Here is a 14,148-nt window from a genome sequence, read left to right on the forward strand (position 1 = left end):
AGTGAAATAAGCCAGTCAGAGAAGAATATATACTTATGATTCCATTTATTTCAAGTTTGGAAGTGAGCAAAACTAATCTGTGGTGTTAACAGTCAGGAGTGGTCAGGAGGGAGGGAGTCGCTGTTGGAAGAAAGAAGAGGCTTCTGCAGTGTGGGGACAGTTTTATTTCTTCATCAGGGAGGTGGCTACACAGGTGTGATCACTTTGTGATAATTCACTAGTTGTGTCCTTATGATTTGTGCATTCTTATGGCGTATATTATACTTCAAAAGAAAGAGCTTTAACGACCTATATAAAAATGTATATTCAGGGGAGTGGACCCTGTTTCACTTCACCCCCATCCTCTACAGATAGTCATTTTTATTAGTTTCTAGTTGATCATTCCAGTGATCTTTTTTTTTTTTTTTTTTTTCGGTACATGGGCCTCTCACTGTTGTGGCCTCTCCCGTTGCGGAGCACAGGCTCCGGACACGCAGGCCCAGCGGCCATGGCTCACGGGCCCAGCCGCTCTGCGGCATGTGGGATCCTCCCGGACCGGGGCACGAACCTGTGTGTCCTGCATCGGCAGGCGGACTCTGAACCACTGTGCCATCAGGGAAGCCCCAGTGATCCTTTTTATAAAAATAAGCATATTTATCTGATATAGGTGCTGATTCCTTCCAGCACTTTCTTCCATGACTTATTTCATATGCACCGCTCTGCTGTCTTAACCTGCAGCTTCTCTCTGCCAACCACTTGTCATATTCACGTAAATAGAAAGACTTCTTAAGTGACCCCTGATCAGAGCTAGGATTAGTTCATGTTAACAGAACACCTCTGAGGCACTACTGTTGCCCCCTTTGCCATGCAGATCAGCACCACAGTGGGAAGCAGGTGGGAACAGAGATTGTGACCCCAGATCCCACCAAGCACAGAATACGGCTCCTAGTTGGTGTGGGTGCCTCCCCACTGGGAGGGGGCTGCTAGCTCCCCTTCAAGCCCTACACCAGTGTGGCCAGCTGACAGACAGAGCACCCTGTCTGCCCTTGGTCCAAGTGAGAGCTCTAATAGGGAGCAGAATTGTTCCATAGGTGAGAAACCAATACAACCTTTGTATTAAGTGACCTCATTCTTCATTTAAAAATGTGAAAGGATAGCCAAGGATTACCAGACATGAAAAAAACGATAGGATGAAAAGGATGGACCAAGATGCAAAATAAAATTATAAAACTGACGCCGGAGGAAACAGATAATTTAAAGAAGGGAAAAGCACAGTTTATAAAGTAATATCCCCAGAATGAGGAACTACATCTGTAAACCCAGAACAGGTTGCAAGGAAGAATTAGAGAACAAAGGGTTTTCATTAAATTAAAGATTTGACGGTGTCGACTAAAAAATTAAATGCCCAACCTAAAGGCTGAGTCACAGAAATTTTTAGGACTTCAAGCCCGGGAGGCAGCATCTCAAGTAACCCTGAGAGAACTGTTTCGAGGAGGCGAGGGGGTAGCTAGGATACACAGGAGTTTTGCAACAAAGGGCAGGTAATAAGAACAAAAGATTACTGTTAATTAAAGAATACTAGAAACCTCAAGTTAAGGCATTTACTGCTTTCTGTGTATGGGAAAATGCAAGAGTCTGGGCTCACTGAAGTCATTCCTTTGATATGCACCTCAGCTATCTGGAGCCAGTATCCTGTGTTTTCATATCCAGAGTTTCCTCAGGGCTCACCGTGGGGATTGGCTGAAGTCTGATGGCTGCTAGAAGGCAGGTATTCTTTGCCTCAGGGTTCACCAGCTCACTGGTGGTGGCTGCAATCGCTGATTACTGTGACATCCTTTGTGGCAGGCAATATTCCATTTCTCAGTGGGTAAAATAGAAAATTCAAAAGCTGAAATAAAAAGTCTACGGATCAGGCTTCCCTGGTGGCGCAGTGGTTGAGAGTCCGCCTGCCGATGCAGGGGACACGGGTTCGTGCCCCGGTCTGGGAAGATCCCACATGCCACGGAGCGGCTGGGCCCGTGAGCCATGGCCTCTGAGCCTGCGCGTCAGGAACCTGTGCTCCGCAACGGGAGACGCCACAACAGTGAGAGGCCCACGTACTGCAAAAAAAAAAAAAAGTCAACGGATCCAAAAAGATTAAAATATGAGAGAAAAGTTGATGTAGAGGCTTAATCCAGGAAATACAATATCTATCTAAAAAGATTTCCAGAAAGAAAATAACAGCAGAATAAAATAAGAGGGAAGGATATAAAGCAAATAATACAGATGCATTTTCAAGTCTTCAGATCCTAAAAGTTCATGTAATGCTAATGTAGGTGAATGAGAAATACTCATACTGAGGCACATATTCATGTGCAAGCTTTGCATGCAAAGGACAAAGAGAAGACCACAAAGGTTTGCTCTGGCGCTGATTGGAGAACAATCATCTCAAAATCTACAGAGCAGAAAATGCTTTACGACATAGATTTTCCTGTTTATTAGAAGGGAAAAAGACAATACGATGCTTTTACAGACAAGTCGAAAACCAGCACTCCCCCGTCACACTTCCTTCCCTTCTGTGCTTTTCTCTGGGAGCACGTTGCCTGGGACCTCCCTGTGGGGTCTCAGAAGAGTGAGACTGAGTCGGGGGTGTTGACTTAAAAAGGAATATATTCACAACGTGAGAGTTGCGAGTTAAGTTTTATTGGGGGCAAAATGAGGACTGCAGCCCGGGAGGACAGCGTTTCAGAAAACTCTGAGAAACTGCTCCAAGGAGGCGAGGGGAGGAGCTAGGATATAGAGGAGTTTTGCAACAAAGAGCAGGTAATTGGGAACATCAAAAGATTGTTGTTAAATAAAGAGAACCAGATATCTCAAGGTAAGGAATTTAGCGCTTTTCTGTGTATGGGAAGATGCAAGAGTCTGGACTCACTGAAGTCATTCCTTTGATATGCACCTCAGCTATCTGGGGCCAGTATTTTCACGTCCTGAGTTTCCACAGCGCTCACAGCAGGGAGTGGCTGCAGTCTGATGGCTGCTAGATGGCAGGTATTCTTTTCAGCCCTGAGTTTCCTCAGGCCTCACCAGTTCATGTTGGAGGGCTGCAATCATTGGTGACTGTGACATCCTTTGTTTATTAATATGGCGGGAAATATTCCATTTATAAATATTCCATTTATCAGAGGACAGGCTGGCTTCTCACTTGGTGGGCCACTAGGACGCCCAGGCTTCTAAACAGAGGCCCCCTCTGGCACACAAAGGTCTGTATGTACTTCTGTATCTTGTCCAGGGGCAAGTGGCTAGGCCCTGTTCTCTGGATTTCCTCCATTTTGGGTGGGGTCATCATGTACTCCCATCACCCTCCCCATCCCCGTGGGTGAGAATGTTGTCTTGTAAGGCTTCCCTGGGGACATCTTAAGACACCCCATGATCAGGCTCAGCCTAGTCAAGGGGGGTCATTCTTCCACGAACCAGCCATGCCACAGGGAGGCCTTCCTGGCCTTCCTGCCTGGGTGGTTCAGGCTCATTCCTCAGCCCTGCCCTCATTCCCTGTCAGGCTCCATTCCCGACTTCTCCCTTGGACCACACACTCTAATTGGGCTGGCAAAACCCACTGTGTCTCCTTACTGTTACCTGTGAATTCAATGGCTCTTCAGAAGCCCTTGAAGGGGTGGGGTGGGCCCACAGGGCTGCTGGAGGGCCCGTGGCATCTCATGTCGGGGGTTGGCCTGCTGCAGCTGCTCCTCCCCATTCTCCATCTTGCCCGGGACAGACCCCTGGACCCCTCAGCAGGAATGTGGCTCATAAGCTCCTCAGTCAGAGTGCAGAGTTGCCGGGCCAAGGGCTCCGAGGGCCCCGTCGTCTGTGGCTGGTCTGCCCCCCAATCCACGCAGCCAGTCCCCTCTGCATGACTCAGCAGGGCAGCGTAGCACCTTGGCTGTCCTTGCCTGACCTGCCCCTGAACAGCTCAGGGCCACCCTCACTGTAGCCTTCTGTGCACTATGGAAATCCATCCAGTTGAGGACCCAGAGAAGGACCTATGGACCACGAGGGAGCCAGGGAGGGTCCCGAGGGAGTGGGCTCAGGGTATGGTGCCGGGCACCGGGGCCAGGGTTCCTGCAGCACCAGGGGCGGGTGTGGAGACAATGTGCTACCCAGGGGCCAGAAGGCCACCCAGCCAAGCGGGGGGAGGAGCGCGGGAGGTGGCCTGAAAGGGAATAGCGGGAAGGAGGTGGCAGAAAGCCTTAGCAGGTGAGACCTGGGCTCGGGAAACTGAGCTTGCTGCGGTGTGGCCACAGACGGGCAGGGCCGAGGCCCGCTGCCCTGGGGGAGGGGACAGGTCGTCTCCTGAGCCGTGCCAGCCACGGGGGCAGTTGGCTCTGCTCATTCGCTCTGGGGGTGTTGGGGTCAGGGCCCCCAGATTTGGGCAGGGCTCTGAGCCTGGGACCTGGAGCCACCCTTTGTCCCCTTCCAGGCTATGCTCCTGTCACTGGGATGTGCCACCCTGTCCGCAGCTGCACCCTGAACCACGAGGACGGCTTCTCCTCAGCGTTCGTGGTGGCCCACGAGACTGGCCACGTGTAAGTGGACTCACCATCCTTGTTGTCTGAGTAAGGTCGGGGTTCAAAGGGCCCCACTTCTCCTCTGTGCCCTGAGAGGGACAGGCCCTGTATGAAAAGCCCTAGGGATGGGATGTCCTGCCTCCGTGCTGCACAGGACGAGCTGGAGGCCCACTTTCTGCTGAAGGCCCCAGGCAGGAGCTGGGGGCTTTCCACCCATCATGCCATTCAAGCACCTGGGCAGGGTGGGGGGGTTCTTCTTACCCCATTTTACAGATGTGTAACTGAGGCTCTGAGGGAGCCTTCCCCAGGAGCACAGAGCTGGAGTTGGGGAAGTTACTCCGCCTGGGTGTGCATGCCGCTGGGTGTGTAGAGAGGGCTGTGGCTGCCTCTGCCTCCACTGCATTCTCATGTAACAGTGCTCTGCCTTGGGGACAGGATACCTGAGGGGGCTGCTGCTGGATGCTGTCACCTCAGAGTGCCCCTGGCTTTAAAGTTAGCTGGTAGCAAATGGGTACCACCTTGCTCAGGGCAGACCAAGCCAACTAAGGTGGGGGGGCAGCTCGGGGAGGTTAGGGGTGCCCTCTGAGCATTAAGGTGTGGTGGAGCTGACAGGTGAGTGCGGCCAGGTGAGGGTCCAGTGAGGCTGCCTTGTCTTCCCGCACAGGCTGGGCATGGAGCATGATGGGCAGGGCAACCGCTGCGGTGATGAGGTGCGGTTGGGCAGCATCATGGCGCCCCTGGTGCAGGCAGCCTTCCATCGCTTCCACTGGTCCCGCTGCAGCCAGCAGGAGCTGAGCCGCTACCTGCAGTGAGTACCACCTGTATCTCCCAAAGACGAACCCGAAGTGCCGGTCTCAGCGCCTCCAGCCTGAGGTGCAGGGAAGGGGAGAGGGGGACAGCAGTACGGGACGGGGGTATCCCATTGTTAGGGGCTAGGTTTTGGATGGAAAGTGGTTATGACAGCTGCACATTTAATGGCCGCCTGGTCCTGGGTAGCTTATGCCAAAGAAAACAGGTGCAGCAGGGAAACTGAGGCAGCACAGCCTAGGGCTGGGGTGTGCAGGCAGGCCCACCCCCGAGGCTCCATGAGGGGCCTCAGTTGCCTCCTGGGCTGGATGGCCAGTCCTGTTGAAGGCAGCTTGTGGCACCCATGTGTCCCCTCCCAGCTCCTATGACTGCCTGCGGGATGACCCCTTCACCCACGACTGGCCAGCGCTGCCCCAGCTCCCGGGGCTGCACTACTCCATGAACGAACAGTGCCGCTTTGACTTCGGCCTTGGCTACATGATGTGTACCGCGGTGAGTGTCGGAGCCCACGACACCTCCAAGGGCTGGGCGGGGGGAGTCTGCCCCAGATCGGCCTGGCTTCCTGGGAGGCGGCTGGTGTTGGGTGGCTCCCTGGCACAGAGTGGAGCAGCCCTCCAAAACAGCAGCTTCTCCCTCCATACCCACTGGTCTTTCCCCAGTCTGCACCCAGTGCCCTCCTGGCTGGCCCAGACATGGCTTTAGGAGGGATTGAGGCAGTGGAGTGTTCAGCAGGTGAACAGCGGGTGCTCATGGGACCCTGCAATGACCGCCTCTCCTGCCTGGGCCAGAGGAAGGCCACCAAGCCTTCATGCCAAGCACACTTGTGCCCAGCTTTCTGTCCAGGCTCCGTGAGAGGTGCAGCCACCAAGGTCTGGAGGCCGGGGAGGCCGAGCAGCCTGCAAAGATGTGAAGCACCGTACTGTCTGCTCGAGGTCCTCACAGCCCCAGAATCACACAGAGCTCAGGGCACCACACAGGCCTGTCATGGGTGGACAAGTCATTTCTGGCTCTGCAGCAGTGCAAGAGGACCCTGGGCGACAGGGCGGCACCCCTGGAGGGTCCCTGAAGTGGGAGGTGGCCTGGCTAGCTGCTGGTGCTCTCTTCTAGTTCCGGACCTTTGACCCTTGCAAGCAGCTGTGGTGCAGCCACCCTGACAACCCTTACTTTTGCAAGACGAAGAAGGGGCCTCCCCTGGATGGGACCATGTGTGCACCTGGCAAGGTGAGTTGGGGCAGAGGGCAGGCACTGTGACATGCACAGATCTCCAGGGACAGGCCCTGCAGGGCCCTCGGAGTGGGGCCAGGGGTCTTCTCAGGGGACCCCTTCCTCATTTCTAACAACCCCATCCTCCACAGCTTCTGCCCCGTGCACTCTTTCTTCTACGGGAGGGAACCTGGTGTCTCAGAGTTCCTCAATGTGCTTCAAGCCCCACTGCAGGAATCCCCTCCTCTGAGGACCAGTTTCAGGGTTCCAGCAGCCTTCCATCTCCCCCTGCACACTATGGGTGACTGGGTCACCTCCTCTTGAGGCCAATATTGGCCAACATTCTGGTGACCACGGGATCCTCAGGCCCAACATCAGGCTTGGCCTTTCTATCCTCTGGCGCCTTGGTGTTTGGTCCCTGGTAGGCAGACTTGTCCCTGGAGGTAGCTGGATGGCCACCCACCAGCGCCTGCCTGCTGCCCCAGGCCCTCTTCCCACCTTCCCACCTCCTACTTCCAAAGCAGCAGAACAAAGGGCTTCTCCTTCCAGTCCAGACTCGGGCCTGATTCTCATTGGTTCAGATGAAATCGCACTCCCACTCCTCCGCCAAGCACTTGCTAGGGGGCTGGCTTATGCAGGTGAGCCTAAGCCTAATCCAGGAGGATTCAGCCCAGGGAAGACACGCAGACACAGCAGCACCCAGTGAGGCCCAGGAGAGGACTCCAGCACATGTCCCCCAGAGTCAGGCCTAGAAAGGCACCCAAACCCCCTGAGCCTGAGGTTCCTACACCGCAGGTCTTAAATTCTGCTTTATTTTAGAAGCGCTGGCAGAGCTCCTTAAAGTTATGGATTTCCAGGTCCACCCTGAAGATTTTGATTGGGGATGAGGACTGAGAATTGTTTTGTTTGGTTCTTTATTTGTAAAATTATGGTAAAGTTCACATAACTTAAAATTCATCACTTTAACCACTTTCAGTGGCTTTTAGTACCTTCACAATGTTGTGCAACCATCACCACTATCTAGTTTCCAAAACTTTTCATCACGCCAAAGAGAGACTTCATTAAGCAGTGGCTCCCCATTTCTCTCCTCTCTCCAGCTCCTGGCAACCACTAATCTGCTTTCTCTGTCTATGGGTTTGCTTATTTTGGAATTTCATGTAAGTGGAATGATACAATATGTGCCTTTTGTGTCTGGCCTTTTTCACTTAGCATAATAACTTCAAGGTTCATCTGTGTTGGAGCAGATATCAGTGCTTCATTCCTTTTTGGGGCCAAATAACATTCCACTGTATGGATAGACCACATTTGTTTATCGTTTGATGGACATTTGGGTTTTTTCCACCTCTTGGTGTTTGTGAATAGTGCTGCTAATGAACATTCATGCGTATGTTTCTTAGAAGACATGGGAAATGGTATTTTTAAGAGATGCCCCGGGTGATTTAGCTGTGCCCCTAGACTTAATGAACTGTCAGAAGTTGGAAATGAAATGTTGTTAGAAATACTCCAGGGACTTAGTAATGCCAGAACTGACCTCGTAGCCCTGCTCCCCACAGGAGCTTGAGGGAGGGAACGGGGCCCCAAAACATTTGCTATAACCCCAGTGGGGAGCCCAGTAAGTGCTAAACTGATGAATGAGACTAGCTCAGCATGGCCTCCTTCCCCGGTCTGCCCCTCCAAGTCCAGCCCTGGGTGGAGAGAAGGAGTGGGAGCAGACCCTGCACAGTGTGCTCGCCCAGGGGTGTGTGTGGCTGGTCTTCACCCACAGGACCACTGACCACTACAAAATGTGGGCCAAAGAGTGCCTGACCGCCAGCTGATTGGCCCACTTCTCCTGGGCGGGGTTGGGGGTGGGCGTGGGGTCTGGTGAGGAAGGTGGGCAGATGTGGCCAAAGTACCCTTTCTCACAGAAAACACTGACTCAGTGACGACCTTTCACTCTTTTTGGTGGTAGGACCCTTAGTTCATTTAGCCCAGTAAAAACCCCATCATTTTATGTATTAAAAAACAGTCTTGTGCTGATTGAGGGGGTGGAGATGGGGCTTAGCTCAGCCTGCCCTCGTGCACAAGGAGCATAGGTAGAAAGCTGACCTAGGTGAGGGATTCCTGGTGTGTGTGTGGAGTGGGGCTGGAGGGGCAAAGGGAGAGAGGAGGATGGGAAGGGGGAGAGAGGAGGACGGGAAGGGCACCTCCCGGGGGGCCTATCAGAATCCTCTGCCTCTATGAGTTTCTTATTGCAATGTAATCTTATATTTGGAAAGCAATCATCCTTTGTCTCTCCCTTTCCTGCAAGAACAGCCACAGGGCCCAGGAGAGAGGAGAGGCAGAAGGGAGCAGGGGGAAAGTCTAGGCAGGTTGGAGAAATAGCAGGTCATCTCAGGGACCAGGGCTTTGCCAAGCTCAGCTGTCCCTTTCCGTCCCTCTCTGCCCCCATTGCAAGACCCCTGGCAGGGGGTCACAGAGCACTCAGGCTCTGCCTGGGGTCCTCATGTCCACAGTGGGTCACCCCAAGCGCATTCTCCCCTCTTGGCCTCCAGCACTGGATTATATCCCTGCTTACTCACAGTTTCCTATACCCACCATTTCCCAGAGACGGAACAATGTATCTGTATTCCATCCGCAGAGATGACCTGGGGAGAAGGAACAAAACTACAGACGAGCCAACTCCACTGCCTGCCCCTCAGTTGGATGGCTTTTTCATTGTCTGCCTGGGTTCCCACAATGGGGTGTGAAGGGTGCAGAGTGCATGTGTTGGTGAGATCAAGTGGAGAGGGATGAGGGCCAGTGGGCACACGGCTTTCTCATGGAATCAGGAGTTGTGGGCAGGCGTGTTTGGCTGAGAGGGGAGAGGTGAGCTCGTTGCTCTTGGACATAGATGTGGGCAGCGGACCTGAGGATTAGGCTGATTAGTCACCTCAGCTTCATATCCATCCATCCATCCATGTGTCAGGCTCCCTCTGCCTCCATCAGACCTCGCTGTCTGTGGGGGTTGGCCACGAACGTGACGAGGCAGCCATGACATGGTGGTGAGGAACGGGTTGGGGAGGGGCCTGTCGGGAGCTCAGAGAGGCTTTCTGGTCAGGGGCCCCAGCCAAATCTCAAAGGGTGGAGAGACGTGGGACCAGTGCTTCAGGCGGGGGGACCTCATTGGGCGGGAGCATGATGAGGACGGCTGGGGAGGGTGGATGAGAGGAGCATGATGTTTTAAAATATAATGTGTCAGTAGAAAAGTTGAGGTACAGTAGGGCCAACAGATCAAGACAATTGCCATTGACAAGATAGTGTGTTCCTCACAAATCCCAAAGGGAGGGGCCACACCACACCGTGGCAGGGGGGCGGGGGGGGGGCTGTCGGGCACACAGGGAAGCATCAGGATCAGTTGGAGAGCGGAGGGCGGCAGGAACTTCAGTTTCTGCAGAAAGGAATGACAAGGCAAGGTAAGCAGGCTTAGGTTTGGCTGCTGTGAATAATTTCAGTGCGCTCTGGGCCATAGGGGCTGCCCCTAGTTGTCTGGTACCTGACTGGCCCTGGAGTGATTAGGATGGAGGATGGTGGCCTGGAATTTAGGAGCCCTGATGAAGGAGGTGGCTCTGTGCGCTCTGGATTGATTGGTTTGCACTTGAAAATTGCACTTGTGGATGAGTTGTTTACTATTTCTAGGAACTGGCTAACCCTGGGAGGGATGGTGCCCCCAGGGTCAGCAAGGCCCGGAAGTTGAAGCATCAGAATCCAGAAAACAAAAGACCCGATTAACACACACGGCTCCGCAGGAGACTGGGTGATGGTGGGAGAGAGGGAAGGACTGATTGAACTGATGATGGCTGTTCCTGAGCCTGCTTCATCACCTGCCCTGTCCAGGGTGCTGGGGACAGGGCTCAGATCTGCTCTCAGACAGGTGCACCCTGTGGCCACACAGTGTATGCCCTGGATACCCTGGAGGCAGGGTCAGGCCAAGCACAGAGGGTCCCCCCAGGTGCCTCTACCCTGCAGGCCAGGCTTGTGGGCTCACCTTGCCCTCCTTGCCTGAGCCAGGGTCAGGGTCATGGGCGGGGTGCAGATCCAGCTGGGTCAGGATGGCTCCTGCGTCAGTGTGTCTTGTCAGGGAAGAGTCCTTCACGTGTCTCACATTCACCGGCAGTGTCTTGGGGAAGCAACGCCCACCCTAAGTTTTCATGAATTCAGAAGGACTGTTTCAGAAACATGTGCCACGGTGCTTATCCAGAGTGCAGAGGCCCTGTGATGCCCCATGTTTTGCTGCATAGTCGAGAACTGGCAGGCAGGCCTAGCAACAGGGACAGCACATGGGCTGGGCATGGGAGTTTAAGCCCTGGGTCCTCCCTCCTCATTGTGTGACCTTGAGCCATCCTTTACCCCTCGGGTGAGTCACCTAAGTGTCCAACTCAGTTATCCTCACATCCCAGGCTCCTGGCACATGGTACAAGCTTGGGACATGCTGGCGGGTGGAGAACGGAAACCCAGGATCACAGTGGTTCAGAAATGCTAAATGTGCACTTCCTGAAAAGAACAGTCTGCCTTTCAGGCTTTCAGACCAACCTGGCAGTGTTCCCAGCCCTGCTTAGGTGCACCAGCGCTCTCCGTGGTACTTATCCTGGTACCAGAGGCAGCCCTGGTCAGGATTGTCCATGGGTACGTGTGGGCTCTGAATTCACTCATGATATGTGACTTTGTGCTTTTAAATGTTTAAACCTCTCTATTGGATGAAATATTTGTAGGCATTTAAACATACGTTTATAAAGCATTTTAATAATATTAAACATGTTTCTTTTATAATAACACTGAGGCATCAGAGTATAAAATTGTTCATTTGGGATAATTGCACTCTTTTAAATGCTCATCATCATCCAGGAGTAAATAAACCAAATATTAGAGGGACAGCTTCTGCATGGTGGAATTAAGGGTGATTTTCCTGTCTTTCTGCTTTGCCTTGTTTTCATATTTTCTACAGTGCATGTGTGTTGCCTCTGTGCGTTTGGTTGGACCCAAGTCTGCGGAGGAGGTGATCCATCACACCATAGGCCTGTGGAGTGTCCTGAGTTGTCCCATGCCCAGCTCCCCATTTACAAACTGGGGACCAATTTGTTCAGTGGGGAAAGGGGGACCACTATGTGGCCTCCGCCATCCCCCCGGCCCTTGGTTCCCATGCCCACCAGTGATTTAGAGGCTGGACCCCGTCACAACCTTCAGAGGTGCCAGGACCCTTCCCATCCTCTTTGTCTTAGTCAATGGGGGCTGCTATAACAAAAAGCCAGAGACTAGGGTGGCTTAAACAACAGACACTTATTCCTTACAGTTCTGGAGGCTGGAAATCCGAGATCAGGGTGTCGGCGTGGTCGGATTCTGGTGAGGGTTGCAGACTGCCATCTTCTCTCCCTGTCCTCACATTTTGGAGAGGGAAATCATCTCTCTCTTGTCTTCTTTTAAAGGCACTAATCTCATTCATGAGGACTCCACCCTAATCACCTCCCAAAGGCGCCACATTCTAATACCATCACTTTGGGTTTAGGCTTCAACATGTGAATTTTGGGGCACACAAATATTCAGTCCACAGCATTCCCCTGCCTGGGCCCTCCTCCTTTCCTTCCAGCCCTCCCCTTGCTCCACCAGCTGAGGGGGACACTAACAAGAATTTCTGTGGGTCTTTCCCTTCCCTGGTTGAGTGAGGGGAGCTCTGAGGTGAGAGATGAGGTAACTGTGGCCCGAGAAGGATGTGAACAGCATCACTGGTGACCTGGAGCCAGGCCTGCCGGACCCCAGGTAGCTCATGACTGTGCTTGTTGGCCGTGTGCCCGGGTGCCCAATCTGGTGGTGGTGGAGCTCTTGATCACTTGCCCAGAGCCCGGGAAGGAGAATCCAGGGAATGGCAGCCTCTGCAGAGCCTCCTGTGGGCTCAGACTGGTGCAAAGGCAGGCCTGGTTGGGAGGAGTGAGGGGCCTGTGTAAGGAAGAAGAGGCAAGGTGGGCTCCCAAGCAGAGAGGTGCACAGATCTAGGGAGACAAGAGCCGAGAACCAGGAGGGATACATGGGAGCAACGTGGGCATGGAGACGGGAGCTTGGCTGCCCTGGAAATGGGCTCTGAGACAGAGATCTGATGGCAAGGTGTTTCCTGCGGAGCATGCTCAGTATCAACACCTGCAGAGAGAGAGAGTCATTGAACAGTGGTGTGGTCACAACGTAGGTTCAGCCTACCCTGCCCTGCGCTCCGGGCTGGCCTTTCAGAGTTGTCCCCCACCTTGACCTCTGGCCGTGGCTGTTCCCAGGAAAAGGGCATGACTCCGGGCTAGGCAGCTATCTTTGGCTGAGGGCATCTCCTATAAAGGGATTCAACTGTCAGCCATGAGCAACAAGCAGCTCTCCACAGCTGGGGGAGTGAGCGTCTCTGTTCTGCAGGGGGATCCCTGCATTACTGCAGGGGTGGGGAAGGAAATGGAGCTAGGGCTTCTTTCGCAGAGGAGCTCCCAAAGGCAGCGTGGTCTGTTCAGAGAGCAGTCAGTGCTCCCGTGCCTGGTGTGGCAGTGGAGATGGAGCAGGGTTGGTGTGTAGGAGCCAGGCCACAGGGCTAGTCTAAATCCTGCAGCAGTGGGGAACCCCAGAAGGTTTTGAGAAGGGAGCAGAGATGGGTTTACCATGAAGCTGACGATGTATGAGCTTCAGGGCCCCATACTTGCATAAGCCCCTTCCAGGGCCCTGGGACAGGTCTCACAATGTGTTCACATGGTCATATCTTTTCACTGACCATAATCAATTAGGATCACTCCTCCTTCCCCTCTGATACATTTCTCCTGTTGACATTAGAGGGGCCGTGGGTGTTTTGTGGCTCTGGCTAAGGATAAATTGGATTTGGGGTCTATTTATTGGTTTATTTACATGGTTTTTAGTACCTTATGTGTACGGTTAGGTTGTTGTTTCTATACAGGTGTAAGAATAGCTTCTAGAAATACTCTTACTGCCTCTGTGCCAACTCACCCAGGGTTGTTGCAGAATATGTGCTGTGTTTAGCACAGTCTCCTCAATTGATTGGAGAAAAGGGGCCTCACATATACTAGAGGTTGTGATTACTTCTATCTTTGCAATAGTTTGTTTTCTTTTGGGGTTTGTCTTGTAGATGGGACACTAACACAGATCCAACTTGGATACTTCTTTGGAAATGCTAAGTTTAATAAGATGGTTCATTTATTTAAAAACTGTCCAGACCTCCAAACATACACATTACAAAACACAAGGAGCACTAAAAATAATTTTCAAAGTCCAGGAGAGAAACCTGAATACAGATGGGATGCAAAAAGTTTATTCAAAATGTTGATAAAGCTGTTACTAGTTTAACTGCAATTTTGAAAGTTGTTTCAGAATGCTTCAATAAAGTAAGGGAGAAACGACAGACTTCTGATTTAGATATATGTATAAAGATACCTTCTTTTACCATTTTCAAATATATTTATTAAAGAAAATTCAGATAAAAATCAGTAGAAAATAAATAGAAGTTTAAAGTGAGTAAAGAAATCAGTAGCAATAAATCTGACTTCAAAAATTTAATTATAACGAAATAAGTTTTCAGATCAAACTAAAGCATTCATTAGGAGGAAGAGATAAATATCAAAGCGAA

At 52.3% G+C, this 14,148-nt stretch overlaps 1 protein-coding gene across 1 annotated transcript in view; it reads left to right on the forward strand.

Annotated features, from left to right (window-relative positions):
- ADAMTS2 (ADAM metallopeptidase with thrombospondin type 1 motif 2) overlaps positions 1–14,148 on the forward strand; it is a 247,111-nt gene that overhangs the window by 196,972 nt on the left and 35,991 nt on the right. Inside the window, exons 7-10 of the mRNA XM_030844679.3 lie at positions 4,433–4,538; positions 5,185–5,328; positions 5,687–5,819; positions 6,435–6,548. Coding sequence (XP_030700539.1) covers positions 4,433–4,538; positions 5,185–5,328; positions 5,687–5,819; positions 6,435–6,548 — 497 coding nt within the window. The remainder of the gene's footprint in view (positions 1–4,432; positions 4,539–5,184; positions 5,329–5,686; positions 5,820–6,434; positions 6,549–14,148) is intronic.

Source organism: Globicephala melas, chromosome 3 (assembly GCF_963455315.2).
Source record: "Globicephala melas chromosome 3, mGloMel1.2, whole genome shotgun sequence".
NCBI lineage: Eukaryota > Metazoa > Chordata > Mammalia > Artiodactyla > Delphinidae > Globicephala > Globicephala melas.